We start from the raw sequence: 16,050 nt of genomic DNA, 5'->3' as shown, positions 1-16,050 counted from the left end.
GCCATGACATCCGGGAGTTCCTGAATGACCCAAAACAATCCAACATGCCGCAGAGTGTTCATCGTGGTCCGCTGAAGCTACCTGAAGCTATACCGATGGTTAATATAGCCATACAGACCCCCGTTGATCAGGTAGATATCCAGGCCATGACTTCCGGGAGTTCCTGGATGACCCAAAACAATCCAACATGCCGCAGAGTGTCCATCGTGGTCCGCTGAAGCTACCTGAAGCTATACCGATGGTTAATATAGCCATACAGACCCCCGTTGATCAGGTAGATATCCAGGCCATGACATTTGGGAGTTCCTGGATGACCTCGTACATTCTAACAGATCGCAGAGAGTCCATCGTGGTCCGCTGAAGCTACCTGAAGCTATACCGATGGTTAATATAGCCATACAGACCCCCGTTGATCAGGTAGATATCCAGGCCATGACATCTGGGAGTTCCTGGATGACCTCGTACATTCTAACAGATCGCAGAGAGTCCATCGTGGTTCGCTGAAGCTACCTGAAGCTATACCGGAGTTATATAGACTCCCGTTGATCAGGTAGATATCCAGGTCATGACTTCCGGGAGTTCCTGAATGACCTCGTTTATTCTAACAGATCGCAGAGAGTCCATCGTGGTCCGCTGAAGCTACCTGAAGCTATACCGATGGTTAATATAGCATTATAGACTCCCGTTGATCAGGTAGATATCCAGGTCATGACTTCCGGGAGTTCCTGAATGATTCGTACATTCTAACAGATCGCAGAGAGTCCATTGTGGTCCGCTGAAGCTACCTGAAGCTATACCGATGGTTAATATAGCCATACAGACCCCCGTTGATTAGGTAGATATCCAGGCCATGACTTCCGGAAGTTCCTGGATAACCTCGTACATTCTAACAGATCGCAGAGAGTCCATCGTGGCTCACTGAAGCTACCTGAAGCTACATCGATGGTGGATACACCGGTACAAACACCCGTTGAACAGATAGATATTCTATTCGTGACTTCCGGATGTTCTTAGTTGTCCAGAACATCCCAATATGTTGTAGAGTATACCGAGGCTACTGATTGTAAAAACCCTGATTGTGGTCCTCGTTGAACAGGAAGATATGACCATAAAGGTTAAGACTTCCGGCAGTTTAAAATCGGATCGTGTTATTTTGAATTTTTCGCGTAAATTGAGTTCGCGTTATTTTGAATTCTTCGCGTAAATAAAACCGCGTAAAAAAATTTCGCGTAAAAGGAGGTCGCGTAAAAAGAGGATTGACTGTATTTAATAATTAAAACAATTTCACAGGTTTCAATGTGAGTGAAACTAGTAAATATTGTCAAAACTTTCATCAAACATTTTTAGAAATATATAAAAAAAAGATCAAGTTTGACTTTGGTAGAATTCTGGAATATTTGCCAAAATATAAGTTTTCTTTATTAATTTGCAAGTCATAATAACCCTTTTATGAACTGACTCTGAAACATACATTGCACTTCCTTCAGGATTTGAACTCATTACAGTTAGATAACGCATCTGATTGACTACCAACTGATTCAGGCAGACAAGTTGTGGAAATCTGAGGATCAAGTTTGTAGCAAATATTTTTCAAAACTTTCGTCGATGAAAATCAACCCACCCCTCTTCCATTTTTAATAAATTGGCTCGCAAACAAGGAGCAAAAATATATTTCCTAAAAACTTTAAAACTTAAAAAAAAACTTAATTTAGGTGCAATCAGCTGAAATTAAATAAATATGCATTCCTTTGCATTTAGAATCATTTGGACATGTTTAGGTTTATGAAAAATATTATAATTTCTTGTTTATTTTCGTTGAAATATATAAATGTTTTTTCTGTTAAATGTTTTTTGTCGATTTTTTTTGAAAATAATGATTGCAGTTAAACCATACGGAAGCTTACATTTTTTTCGTTGAAGTTTTGAAATTCTGGCTCTCAACGATTTTTCATAAGCCACACTAAACTTATAAATAAAATTACGCCTTTAGATAAATTATTCAACATTTTATGTCACCATTTTCGAAACAAAACTTTTTTTTTTTTTGAAAACACAAGTACATTCAGCTAAAAACTTATTTTCAAATTGCCTTGCCTACCTAAAACAATAAAATCAACAATACCGATAGGAAACCATTAGTTTGTATTGTCTATTATTTTGAATTGACATTTTTTTAAATAACAAAAATTTAATCTTTTAAATCAAAATAACGTAATTAATTTTTTTTAATAACCTTTTTTTGTAAATTTGGCCCGCAACCTCATTTGAGCTTCAAATTTGGCTTGGCCTCCAAAAACTTTGAGCACCCCTGCATTAGTCCCTATTGAAAATTATGAAGTTTAGTAAAGTACTTCAAAAGTTATGCTAAAAAAACGATTTTGACTAAAGTCCGGAAGATTGTAAAAAGGGTGGTTTTTGTAAGAAACCCCAGCATGTTATACATTTTTAGAAAGGTATTTAAAAGACGCGACCAATACATTGAAGATCTGACAACCCTATCAAAAGTTATTAGCAATTAAGTGTTATTTATGCACTTTTTGGAAGCCGGATCTCAGATATCACGATGAAAACGTTGTCCGGATTTATCATGCAACCCTTCGTTGAACAGGTAATCAAAAGACCTTTCCAACGCGTCCAAAACATTGAAGATCTGACAACCCTATCAAAAGTTATAAGCACTTAAGAGTTATTTATACACTTTTTGGAGCTAGCCTCAGATATTTAGATGAAAACGTATTCCAAATATATCATGCGACCTATCTTTGGATAGGTAATTTAAAGACCTTCTCACGAGCGTGTCTATTTTGGATAGCATTACCCTTTGAATGAGAGGAAGGCACCAACCACCTAAGGGTGGATTAAGTAACGTTTTATAATTTAGTTGTCTCCATATTTGGACCATAACTAATCATGTTCACAAAAGCTGATAATTTTTTTTACAAAATATTTGAAAAATTGGTCAAACTACAGTAAGATTTAGTTAATAATGCAAAAAAAAATCCATGTACAAAAAAACTAAACCGATCAATCAAACTTAATTCTGCTTTCACTGACTGTAAAATAAAAGGGATTAAGTCACCCCAAATAATTCATGTATAAAAAATCTAGATTACTTTTTCAAAACCACCAATGCGCCATGGGTTTTCTATGCACATAGGACATTTTAAAAAAGAAATCTAGAAATATTATTATCGATGATATTATCTTTATAAAAATAAAATAAATACTAAAAAAAGTTATTTGCTTATCATTAAATAAACTGATCAGAACCACAGCTAGAATTCCATCATTCTTCAACGTGGCACGTTGGATAAACCGCAAAAAGTCTATCGATATGTTAATCTCCTTGTGACGATGGTGGGGGAGCAAAAAATCACAACTTGATAGAAAAATCAAATTGCAGCCCCCCGTGTAGCCTCACTTCTCTTGACTTCCACGAGAGACCGCTTGAGGGGGGTTCGTCTCGTCGTCAAAGTGACTGTTTTTATTCGATTTCAGGAAAGTGTTTACCGTAGTACTACATGAAAAGGTTTGTTAGAGCAGGTTATCATGTTTGATGGGATTTCGCAGAAATGTGTAAAACAAGGTTTGTAAAGTACCTGGCATAAAATAAATTGGATTTCAGTTGAAAAAAGAGAAAATGAAAGCTTCAACATTTTACTTGCATATCAATTGGCCTCTTGCTTTGCATTCTCATGAATTAAAATTTTACCATTACATTAAAATTTCGGAAATGGATAGGATACCTATCATAGTTGTTATTGCAATGGAATAATTAAAAGAGTATTTATTATGCATCGTTGCTCCCTTTTCAAATCGACATCATTTACATTAGTGGTTCATCGAAATCCACAAAAGCGCAAACCACTTGGCTCGATGTTTGAACTATTTCCACAGAACGCACTGCCAAATAATCAAACCAATGAAAAGCACTCGATATTTGAGTGATTACGGTTAAACCCAGTTATGAAAGCAAAATCAGAGTGCATTTAATTAGCGAGCGTTTGGCTGGGGCTGCAAGAGCTGTTTGCTAAACGTGATTACAACAACCGGGAATTTTCCATAAATGTTTCATTAATAACGAGCATTCTCTCTCTCTCTCTCCCCCTCCCCGCAGATCATCAGCTACGATTCGCCCCGCGGCGGAGTGTCGGTCATCACGGAGAAGGGCGACACGACCACGTCCTTTCTGCTCATCCAAAGCGCCCGGCCGTCGGACTCTGGACAGTACACCTGCAATCCGTCCAATGCCAAAAGCAAAAGTGTCACCGTGCATGTGCTGAATGGTAAGTGCTGCAGCTACTCCCGATGTTTGGAATTGCTCGGCCTGGGCCGAGGTGAGCTGACCATAAATTGCGTTGGTTTAATTTAAGCTTAGTTTGGGACCATCCATAAACCACGTGGACACTTTACGGAGGAGGGTTTTTTTTGTATGGACAATTGACCACGAGGGGGGAGGGGGTTAAAATTTCCAAAAAAGTGTCCACGTGGTTTGTGGATGGTCCCTTTAACAAAATTTCATAAAATTTAATTCCACCATTTGTTTTGTAGAGAGGATCAAGCTACACAGAAAAAATCATTGTAATATTACATCTGGGAAGGGGTACATCTTTAATGTAAAAAAAGGTGTAATTTTACCTCTGGAAATGTGTAATTTTACATCATAAAAGAGGTAATGTTCAACCTTCAAAAATTACAGCTTCCATATTTACATTATTTTTTTCTGTGTACTAATTTTTCGATCATCGATATAAAATCGGTTTGAATAACGTTTTCAGGGGTGACATTGGGTCACTACCCCACCTGATGATGGTAATTTACAAAATCAAACAGAAATTCAAAATATAATCATTTCATGGTTGCGATTTTATTTTGTGAAAATTTCCAATGAACCATTTTATAAATTTCAGTGAATTTATGATTATCTCTTACTGAAGGAAGATTCATTAACACCCAAAAAGCAAAAAATGAAAATTTTTGTGAGTTCGAGCTTTAAAAAACTTCTAGTGTGTTTTTGCACAATTTTGCCCTTCTTACAAAATTTGGCTTTTGAATAAACTCAGAAATCTTTGGAAATTACACAGAAAAAAATAATGTAAATTTGGAAGCTTTAATTTTGGAAGGCTGAATATTACCTCTTTTATGATGTAATTTTACCTCAATTTAGACTGAAAAAGTTACATTACACCAGAAAAGTGGTAAAATTACACATTTTCAGAGGTAAAATTACACCTTTTTTCTGACATAAAAGATGTACCCCTTCCCAGATGTAATATTACCATGATTTTTTTTTCTGTGTAGTGCACGGGTTACGAATCGTCCCAGAATAAAAACTTATTACCAATTCGGAGGTTTCGATGCGCTCTTTCGATTGTATTTTGTTTCGAAACCCGGAGGTTTGAGTTTGTTTTTTTAGAGTTCTTTTTCTGAAATATTTGAGCGATGTCTGTAACCGCATTCAATAATTTGTGCCTCCCATAATTGGAAACCCGCTCATGCCCAAAGCTGCCATATAATTTTCCATACAAATTTGGCAGCTGTCCATACAAAAATTGTTTGTGAAAATTCAAAAATCTGTATATTTAGAAGGAATTTTTTGATCCCTTTGGTGTCTTGGACAAAGATATTGGTTCTTATCCATGACTACACTGAAAAAAATGATACACGGTTAAATTTTTTTGATGATTTCTAATTTCACGTTTTGTCACTAAAACTTGATTTGAAAAAAAAAATCACTATATATTTTTGTTTCTAATATGTTTTAGGGGATGCCAACTTTTCAGAAATTTCAGAACGTGCAAAAAATCATTGACCGAGTTTAGCATCAATATTGTTTTTTTTTATAAATCGAAATTGAAATATTGGTCGCACACATTTTTCAAGTGCATTTCTCGATGTAAAATCGAATTTGCAATCAAAAAGTGCATCGTATTCAAGCTATAGCCATTTAAGGTAACTTTTTAAAAACAGACGAAGTAATTAATTTTTAGAATTGGGTAATTCTCTACCAACTCACACGAAATCGGGAAAAGTTGCCCCGACCCCTCTTCGATTTGCGTGAAACTTTGTCCTAAGGGGTAACTTTTGTCCCTGATCACGAAACCGAGGTCCGTTTTTTGATATCTCGTGACGGAGGGCGGTACGACCCTTCCATTTTGAACATGCGAAAAAGAGGTGTTTTTCAACAATTTGCAGCCTGAAACGGTGATGAGATAGAAATTTGGTGTCAAAGGGACTTTTATGTAAAATTAGACGCCCGATTTGATGGCGTACTCAGAATTCCGAATAAACGTATTTTCATCGAAAAACACTAAAAAGTTTTAAAATTCTCCCATTTTCCGTTACTCGACTGTAAAAATTTTGGAACATGTCATTTTATGGGAAATTTAATGTACTTTTCGAATCTACATTGTCCCAGAAGGGTCATTTTTCATTTAGAACAAAATTTTCATTTTAAAATTTCGTGTTTTTCTAATTTTGCAGGGTTATTTTTAGAGTGTAACAATGTTCTACAAAGTTGTAGAGCAGACAATTACAAAAATTTTGATATATAGACATAAGGGGTTTGCTTATAAACATCACGAGTTATAGCGATTTTACGAAAAAAAGTTTTGAAAAAGTTACTTTTTGCGTTTCTCTTTGTTTCGTCGTCCGTGTCTGTCGCAGGTGACCATGAATGGCCATGATCGATCACGACCAACTTTTTCAAAACTTTTTTTCGTAAAATCGCGATAACTCGTGATGTTTATAAGCAAACCCCTTATGTCTATATACCAAAATTTTTGTAATTGTCTGCTCTACAACTTTGTAGAACATTGTTACACTCTAAAAAATAACCCTGCAAAGTTTGAAAAAACACGAAATTTTAAAATGAAAAATTTTGTTCTAAATGAAAAATGACCCTTCTGGGACAATGTAGATTCGAAAAGTACATTAAATTTCCCATAAAATGATATGTTCCAAAATTTTTTACAGTCGAGTAACGGAAAATGGGAGAATTTTAAAACTTTTTAGTGTTTTTTCGATGAAAATACGTTTATTCGGAATTCTGAGTACGCCATCAAATCGGGCGTCTAATTTTACACAAAGTCCCTTTGACACCAAATTTCTATCTCATCACCGTTTCAGGCTGCAAATTATTGAAAAACATCTCTTTTTTCACATGTTCAAAAATGGAAGGGGTCGTACCGCCCCTCCGTCACGAGATATCAAAAAACGGACCTCGGATTCGTGATCAGGGACAAAAGTTACCCCTTAGGACAAAGTTTCACGCAAATCGAAGAGGGGTCGGGGCAACTGCTGTGTGAGTTGGCGGAGAATTACCCAATTAGTGCCTATGTTTGCCCACTTTCGAAATAAAAATAATATTTTTAAGAAGCTGAGAAAATTCTCTATATTTTGCTTTTATAACTTTATTCATACGATATATTGCCATGCAAACATTTTGAAACAGGAAAATTGATATTTTCCAAGTCTGACTCAAACAACCCAAAAAATCAAACCATCCACATTAACGACCCCCAGGTCTTTTGTGGTCTCTATTGCAAGTTTCTGCTCGAACCTAGGAGTCCGAAGGCTTGAATGGGGACAACACCCAAACCTCTTTCTACTCTAAGGAACCTTCTACCCCAGTTTTTGAACTGACGACCTTCGGATTGCAACCGCCGCCTGCGATTCCACCGGAGTAGGCTTGGTTTGGTGTGTTGTTTGTACTCATGGCATGGAGACAACTCCTACACCTGGAATGACTTAACGGCCTGCCTAACAACCAAGGCCGGGACCGATGGAAGGTTGCAGCAGATGGGACTCAAACAACCCACCATTTTCTAATGTCGATATCTTAGCATCTAATGGTCCAATTTTCAAAATTAAAATATGAACCATTCGTGAGTTTTCCGATCTCTTCAAAAAAATATTATCAAAATTTTCAAATCAAGACTAACATTTCAAAAGGGCTAAATAGTGAATGTTTGGCCCTATTGAAAAGTTAGTCTTGATTAAAAATTTTGAATTTTTTTTGCTCTAATTAAAAAAATAACTGCGAAATTCTTTGCCGTTTTTTATTACTTCCACCTTGGGTTCGAAGAATGCAAAATAGATACTGGATTTATCTTATTTAGGAAAGAGTTCAATTTGGCAAAAAATATTTTCTGATCGAATTGTATTGTTACAGATAGCAGAACAAAATACTTCCGATTTCATGAACTTTATTTATGATTTTAAGGTTATAAAATTCCTGTGGCAATTTAAGAAAATTATTAGTGAGAGGATACAGTTTCAGAGAACTATCTTACGTTTAGTGATTTTGCCTCATACTGTTGCTATCGTGCAACAAAGCCTTTTAGTTGTACACAGGAGCGCGCTAAACCAATTAGAATAATCAATTAAACATATTTAATGTCGCGCAAGATTATTAATCTTACCCAGCATTGAAGAATAATTAGTGTTTTTTTTAATTTGATGTTAAGCAATTGTTTTGGCCCTTTCTGCACCTATTGGTTGAACAAATTGATTAATAGGACTGTTTTCAGTTCAAAGCTTAACTTTACCTACTAGGGACTCGATTAAGTATAATAATTAAAACTAATTTAACAGTAAGGAACTGCAAAGGAAGAATGACTTTCTCTCGTAGCTGAACTGACAACCGTTTTGTTATCCCGTCTTCATGGCACGCGATGTGTGTCCTCTACGCAACCTTTTCCTGTTGTTTCGATCCCTTTTCTTGCCAGTGGGCTTGTTCCGAATCCGCCGGTAAACTATGGGGAATGTGGGGCTCGCTGTGCATCGTGGCGCTGCTAACATGTATGTTTAGCAAAGGTATTCAGAAAAAAATAAGTACACAAACAATTTTTTTGTGATTTTTAAATCATCTAAAGAACAATCAATTTTCCAAAATCCATTTTTTTAATTAGATATTTTTAACCGTAAATTTTTTAAATTATGTACAAAAAAAAAATGAATTCGAGTTTGTTTTCTAGATAACAAGTTTAATTCAAACATCATAATATTTCACATAAGTAACAATTTTCAACATTAAAAATTTTACCATTAGTTGCTGAAAAATTGGTATTAGAAAATGTGGGAATGTTAGGATGAGACTTAAAAAACTCATGAGTTGCTAACAATATATGGGAATGTTTCGTTGCTTGAACATAGGGTGCCCAGAATGTGGAACTTTTTTTTTTCAAAACTTCGCTTCATAAGCTGAATATTGTTCTTTGATCTTTTTTGAGAACTTTGGGCCACATATGAGCAAAATCGATTAACATTTACCCATTCGTACTCGAAGTTGAAGTTAGTATGGGAAAAATCGTAAAAAGTATGAACACCCCAACTTTCTTAGTAGAGCAGTTCTCTACGAAATCGGTCTTTTTTCTTAAATTTTAATTTTTGTGTTTTTAAATCCGACTGAAACTTTTTTGGTGCCTTCGGCATGCCCAAAGAAGCCATTTTGCATCATTAGTTTGTCCATATAATTTTCCATACAAATTTGGCAGCGTGCCATACAAAAATGATGCATGAAAACTAAAAAAACTGTATCTTTTGAAGGATTTTTTGATCGATTTGGTGTCTTCGGCAAAGTTGTAGGTATGGATATGGACTACACTGAAAAAAATGATACACGGTAAAAAAAATGGTGATTTTTTATTTAACCTTTTGTCGCTAAAACTTGATTTGCAAAACAACACTATTTTTATTTTTTTAATTTTTTTTATGTTTTAGAGGACATCAAATGCCAAATTTTCAGAAATTTCCAGGTTGTGCAAAAAATCTTTGAGTGAGTTATGAATTTTTGAATCAATACTGATTTTTTTTTAAATCGAATAATTGGTCGCAACAAATTTTCAACTTCATTTTTCGATGTAAAATTAAATTTGCAATCAAAAAGTACTGTAGTGAAATTTTGATAAAATGCCCCGTTTTCAAGTTAAATCCATTTTTAGGTAACTTTTTTGAAAATAGTCGCAGTTTTTCATTTTTTTTTATTTAGTGCACATGTTTGCCCACCTTTGAACAAAATATTTCTGAAAAGCTGAGAAAATTCTCTATATTTTACATTTTTGAACTTTGTTGATACGACCCTTCGTTGCTGAGATATTGCCATGCAAAGGTTTAAAAACAGGAAAATTGATGGTTTCTAAGTCCCACCCAAACAACACACCATTTTCTAATGTCGATATCTCAGCAACTAATGGTCCGATTTTCAATGTTAAAATATGAAAAATATAAAAATATTTTCAAAATTTTTAAACCAAGACATTTTAAAAGGCCGTAATATTGAATGTTTGACCCTTTTGAAATGTTAGTCTTCGTTTTAAAAAAAATTAAAATATTGTTTTCGAAAAGAACAAAGTTCAAACATGCAAAATATAGAGAATTTTGTCAGCTTTTCAAAAATATTTTGTTCAAAGGTGGGCAAACATGTGCACTAAATTTAAAAAATGAAAAACTGCGACTATTTTCAAAAAAGTTACCTCAAAATGGATTTAACTTGAAACGGTGCACTTTATCAATATTTCAGTACAGTACTATTTGATTGCAAATTTAATCTTACATCGAAAAATGATTTAATTTTACTGATTTTACATCGAAAAATGAAGTTCAAAAATTTTTGCGACCAATTATTCGATTTTTTAAAAAAATCAGTGTGTGTGTGTGTGGTCCAATCCAATACCCGCTAACCGGTAGCGATATTATGGGAAAGTATAGTTTGTATCAGGCTTTGTATATGCCGAATGCTGATACAACTTATCTCAGTCCCGGGTATTAGGTGGTGATAGCCCTCGCGCTGCTTCCAACGACCCGTTTCAGAATGACAGAGCTCCTTGCGGTCCAATTCCGAGGTCGCTGGACATTGTTCGGCCCCGCCTAATCATAGCAAACTCGATCTATATTTAGACTTCCAATCCCGTCAGGCAAATCAGGGATCAGCGCGTATTTAATATGAGAAGATAACATATTTCAACACTACGGATAAATTCACTTCTAGAGTGTAAACCTTCTGATGGTCGACTGCTTAGCGTCCCAGACCACCAATCCAGAGGTGTGAGTTTCGAATCCCACCTGATTCATTTTCGTTTTTGTTCATATTTAAAGTTCAAATTCCTGATTCCAAATTTCAAAGGTACCGGCCGGGATTTGATCCCTGAACCTTCTGCTTATGAGGCAGAATCCGTAACCATTAAGCCACGGAGCCGGTCGGATTTTTTTTGAAAAAAATCAGTATTGATTCAAAAATTCATAACTCACTCAAAGATTTTTTGCACAACCTGGAAATTTCTGAAAATTTGGCATTTTATGTCCTCCTACATAAAAAAATAAAAAAAATTGCAAATCAAGTTTTAGTGACAAAAGGTTTAATAAAAAATCACCAAAAAATTTTTACCGTGTATCATTTTTTTCAGTGTAGTCCATATCCATACCTACAACTTTGCCGAAGACACCAAATCGATCAAAAATTCCTTCAAAAGATACAGATTTATGAATTTTCATGCATCATTTTTGTATGGCCAGCTGCCAAATTTGTATGGAAAATTATATGGACAAACTAATCATGCAAAATGGCTTATTTAGGCATGCCGAAAAAATTTCCAAAAAAATTTCAATCGGATTTAAAAATACAAAAAAAAAATCTAATGACCGAAATCTGAGAGAACTGCTTAGTAGTTGATTCTTAAAATTCCACTATACATTTTAAAATCATGAAGGATAAGTATTTTGTCTACTATTTGAAGACCTCATTGGTGTTCTGTTAGTAAAGAAAAATCTCTTAAACTCGCGTAAATAAATTTCCAACTTTTTTGTGAGCTTGAAGGTTTAGTTGTCAATGTTTTTGTTTATGGGCGTTCATTTATCATCTACTGATTGAAATTATTGATTTTCAGCTCTTCAGTACATGGACAATATCATTTTTCAAAATCGTGAAGAGTCGGAAACCTAGAACAAAGTGTTTAAATTTCACAATTTTGGAAAATGATGTTTGTTCGTGGAGTAATTTGAATGTTGATGGTTACACACCTTTCTTAGTTTCACAGCAATTTCTTATGAAAATAGCGTGTTCAAAGTCAAAAGTGGTCAAATTAATCACACATGCTGCTTTCAAAAGAAATCGTTGATTTATCATCTTTCGTTAAAAAAGACATACCACCGTTGTGTTTAAGGGCAGCCCGAGAGAAAAATTTGACAGGCGTTTCCCATTCTGTTTCCAGGGGAGTTCCCAGCAGCAATGCAGCGCGCGGGCCAACCGCATCATCGCACGCCCCAGCATCACCAGCTGTCAGTTTTGCTGTCTGTGTTTATCTCATCGCTGCTGTGCTGCAGACTGCTGGCGGCCTGTGCCGGACTGGGCATGCCTGTGCCGACGTAGCCATTTTTCTAGACGCCTACGCCACCACGCTAGTTCTTAGACCCCTTTTGTTGTTTACGCACACAATCTATCGCAAATTGATCAATCAAATTAGAAGAAGCAGCAAGACGACCGATCTACGAAGGCTAGATGTAACAGCACCACCACAATCACAATCACAATCACACACAAAATCAAGCACACTCCCAACCACGCTCGCGGACCTCGTGGCGAGGTTTACACAACCATTGCAGCCATTGCTACTACTGCTATTGCGAGCCACTTTTTCCCTGCCCACACGGTGGCAGCACCATCATCACCACCATCACCACCACCACGAAGAAGACGACAACGATCGGCCCCGACGACCCGATCCCATTTTGCCCCGGCGGCCACCCCTTGAGCCCTCAGCGCTGAGGAGGCCCCACCACAGAATGTCACAGATGTTACAACTCAACCAACTTTACGATCACACTTTTGGGTTTGTGTTGAATCACTACTTGTGGAATCAGCGATTCGCAGTTAGATGAAACAATTTTAACGCCGTAGTAGGTTAATCAATCATATGATGGTTATTGTAAATTTAATACTTAACTTAAAAGAAAAGAAAAACACAGAAAACGCAAAGTAAAAAAGTTTAAAGAAAGTAAATAAATGAACAGAAAAAAGTCTAGTCTAAGGTGATCTGTTATTATGAATAAGCTTTAGGTATCTATTACTAGAATTATTGAATAAGTTAAAAAAACAATTTTCAAATTCATTTTCCAAAGGAAAGCAGCTAAAACGGTGTGTGCACACGAGCGAGCGAAAGATTTAATCTAAATGGAACGCAACTGAAGAAAAATAGCAAAAGGTAAAGTAAATAAAACAAAAAAAATACTGAATTCGTTTTTAATCCACGTTGAAACGTTATGGAAATAAAAGAGTATTGGTCATTGAGTGATATTTTCATATTAAAACTATGACGAAGCAAAAGAAGAAAAAAAAATTGCAGACACACAACCCGAGAAAATATAATGAATTATGAAAATACCATAAAACAATATATGATAAATGAATGTACAAAAATTATGGAAAGTATATATGAGAAAAATAAACAAAAAAAAGTAAAACTGGTGCGTTAAGTTCGATGGATCCGAAATTCTTGAGGGCAATCCACAATCCACCTGAACATTTCAAGGAGGGAGGTGGGCGGGACATTGTTTCACATGGGGAGAAGGGGAGCTTGAAATGTTCAAAAAAGTGTTCACGGTGTTTGTGGATAACCCGTTTACACAAGGTCAACACTAACATATCACTACAATAAACGGTAGGTAAGTATCAAACTATATATCTACACAACAATAACTTGAAGGGGAGACTCGAAACGAAACTATTGGCACTACGCCCCCCGGGGCATGGCCTTCCTCTAACGTGGGATTTCTGCTCCAGCGCCTCTGACGAGACAGGAGAAACCGGGACCGACGTTTTACTTCACCATCCGATAGAAGCTCAGTGGATAAGGCGGGAATCGAACCCGCGTCTCATAGCATCATCGGGATCGACAGCCGAAGCCGCTACCCCTGCGCCACGAGACCCGCGAAGGGGAGACTCAGAAGCTTTTAATTGCAAAATTTTATATATTTTTACAAGCCTTACCCGACAAACTCCGTCTTGTTTTTTTCTTTTCTTGACGTTTTTACCTTTTTTGCTTATTCAGCCTCTTGGGATCAAAATTTTATTTTACTTAACTGTTCCCATACAATCTGCAGATTTTCCGGAATCGGTTCCAAAGTGGCCAAAGTGTCAACTTATAAGAGCAACTCTCTACGAAATCGGCCGATTTAGACCATTTGTATTTTTTTTGTATTTTTTTATTTAACTCAAACTTTGTGGGGGCCTTCCCTATGACCAAATAAGCTATTTTGGGTCATTGGTTCACCCATACAAGTCTCCATACAATTTTGGCTGCTGTCCATACAAAAATGGTATGTAGATATTCAAAAAACTGTAACTTTTGAGTGAATTTTCTGATCAATTTGGTGTCTTCGGTAAAGTTGTAGGTGTTACTTTTTATTATAATGACCCTGAGTTAGGGCATGACTCTTTTTACTTGGAAGACGACATTCGAAGATAAACGACAACTGGTAGTATCAAGTGGTTAAGAAGCGAAAAAAAATCACCAGATTACAGACGGGATTCGAACCCGTACCACCCACGTCCCTAGCGGGGTACTCTACCCTTAAGCCACCGTGATCCTTGAGATTCTAGTTGTCCCAAGACACCAAAGTAGTGTTCAGCTGTAGATTTGATCGCACAACCACGCCTCTAATCTAGTTTTTCTTTTTGCTCTCTTAACCTTACTTGCTACCGTCGTTATTGTCGCTCTTTTCTTGGTGAACATCGCTGAACAGTGTTCGATAGGCCATTTGCTTTATCGAGGGTTGTTGTAGGTATTGTTGAGGACTTTTGAGAAAAAAATAGGTACACGACAAGGGGAAAACCACTCTGATCAAAGTGCCCGGGGCACACATCGGGCACCTTTGGGCACACATCGGGCACCTTTGGGAACATTTCTAGGCACCTTTCGGCTCATTTGACAATTGAAAAAACTATCAAAACATCACAGCAATCCAAAGAAAATTTAACAAGATTTTGTTGTGTTATGGATTAGTTTGGTTTAGAAAGTGACATCTTTCTAGATTTCAAAATCCCTGGGATTTGAGAATTATATTTGGCAAACTCCAGATTTCGTTTCAGAATCCGGTTCCATGCCACATTGCCACATAGGTGGAGGTTGATTCTGGCGTCATTCTTTTCGGAATGATGCTCCGCTCCGACTGGCCCAAAAAATCCCGCCAATACTAATAAGATCTTGGCAAAGATGGTGTGTTAGCTGCAGCTAATTCCAGACTTCGCGATTTTTTGTTGGTCACAGAATCGCTGTCCAGCTGAAATCTCTTTTTCGAATTTTGAATTGAACCCTCTTTAAAATCAAAATGTGTGTCTTAAGAGAAAGCAAACGCAAACTGGCCTATTTTTAAAATCCACTTATTTTATGTGCTGGGGTTCAGGCCCCCTGAGTCGGGCAGGACTTTACGAATAGTGTATGGTTCAACAAATATTCTGTTTAATAAAAAAAAGTCATTCGATGGTTACAAAGGATTTTTTTTAGCGATTCTTGAGGTTTTTGTTGAATAAATCTTTTATTTCATGTTCCTCTAGCTAGAACTCGTTTTGTCTTGAACAAATTCTTTCTTCAGGGCTGTAACCATCGATGACGGGGAAGGCTCTCAGTATTACAATGAGTTCCTCGTTATCCATAGACTCCCCGGTACAGGACAGCAGATTCATAAACTGGAAGGGCCTTATTTAACATCTGGACCTGGCTGAGGTCCTTCTCATGTATCCAGTCACACAGTCAGAGATTCAGGACAGACAATCTCCCAAACTCAACAGTTGAATCTGTGGTCTTATCGGCTTCCCCGGCTGACGCGTTGGCGCCACCAAACTGGACCTCCGCCAAACACTTGTATGGGTCCGAGATCTTCTGTAGTTTTCCAGATTTTCATTGCGAGAAGGGAAAAAAAATAAAACATAATTACAAACACAATGAATCTAACATTTCCAGATCTCACCACAATATTTCTAACTGTAATTTTTCTAAAAGAAATCTTTAGAAAAATCTTTTCATCAAAAAGGCAACTGACACATTAAAAAATGTA

The 16,050-nt window shown here is 36.4% G+C and overlaps 1 protein-coding gene across 9 annotated transcripts in view; it reads left to right on the top strand.

Annotated features, from left to right (window-relative positions):
* Positions 1-13,458, top strand: part of LOC6048354 (zwei Ig domain protein zig-8) — a 628,146-nt gene extending 614,688 nt beyond the window's left edge. For 8 of the 9 annotated variants that reach the window (XM_038258615.1, XM_038258620.1, XM_038258616.1 and 5 more), the window contains exons 7-8: positions 4,118-4,286; positions 12,188-13,458. In XM_038258615.1, the coding sequence (XP_038114543.1) occupies positions 4,118-4,286; positions 12,188-12,876 (858 nt within the window). In that variant the 3' untranslated portion in view covers positions 12,877-13,458. The remainder of the gene's footprint in view (positions 1-4,117; positions 4,287-12,187) is intronic. The other variant, XM_038258621.1, reaches the window with a different exon arrangement.
* The last annotated feature ends 2,592 nt before the right edge of the window (positions 13,459-16,050 follow it).

The sequence above is a fragment of the Culex quinquefasciatus genome, chromosome 3, assembly GCF_015732765.1.
Source record: "Culex quinquefasciatus strain JHB chromosome 3, VPISU_Cqui_1.0_pri_paternal, whole genome shotgun sequence".
Taxonomy (NCBI): Eukaryota; Metazoa; Arthropoda; class Insecta; order Diptera; family Culicidae; genus Culex; species Culex quinquefasciatus.
The sequence above is the reverse complement of the archived record's forward strand: the minus strand, read 5'-3'. Positions and strand labels throughout refer to the sequence as shown.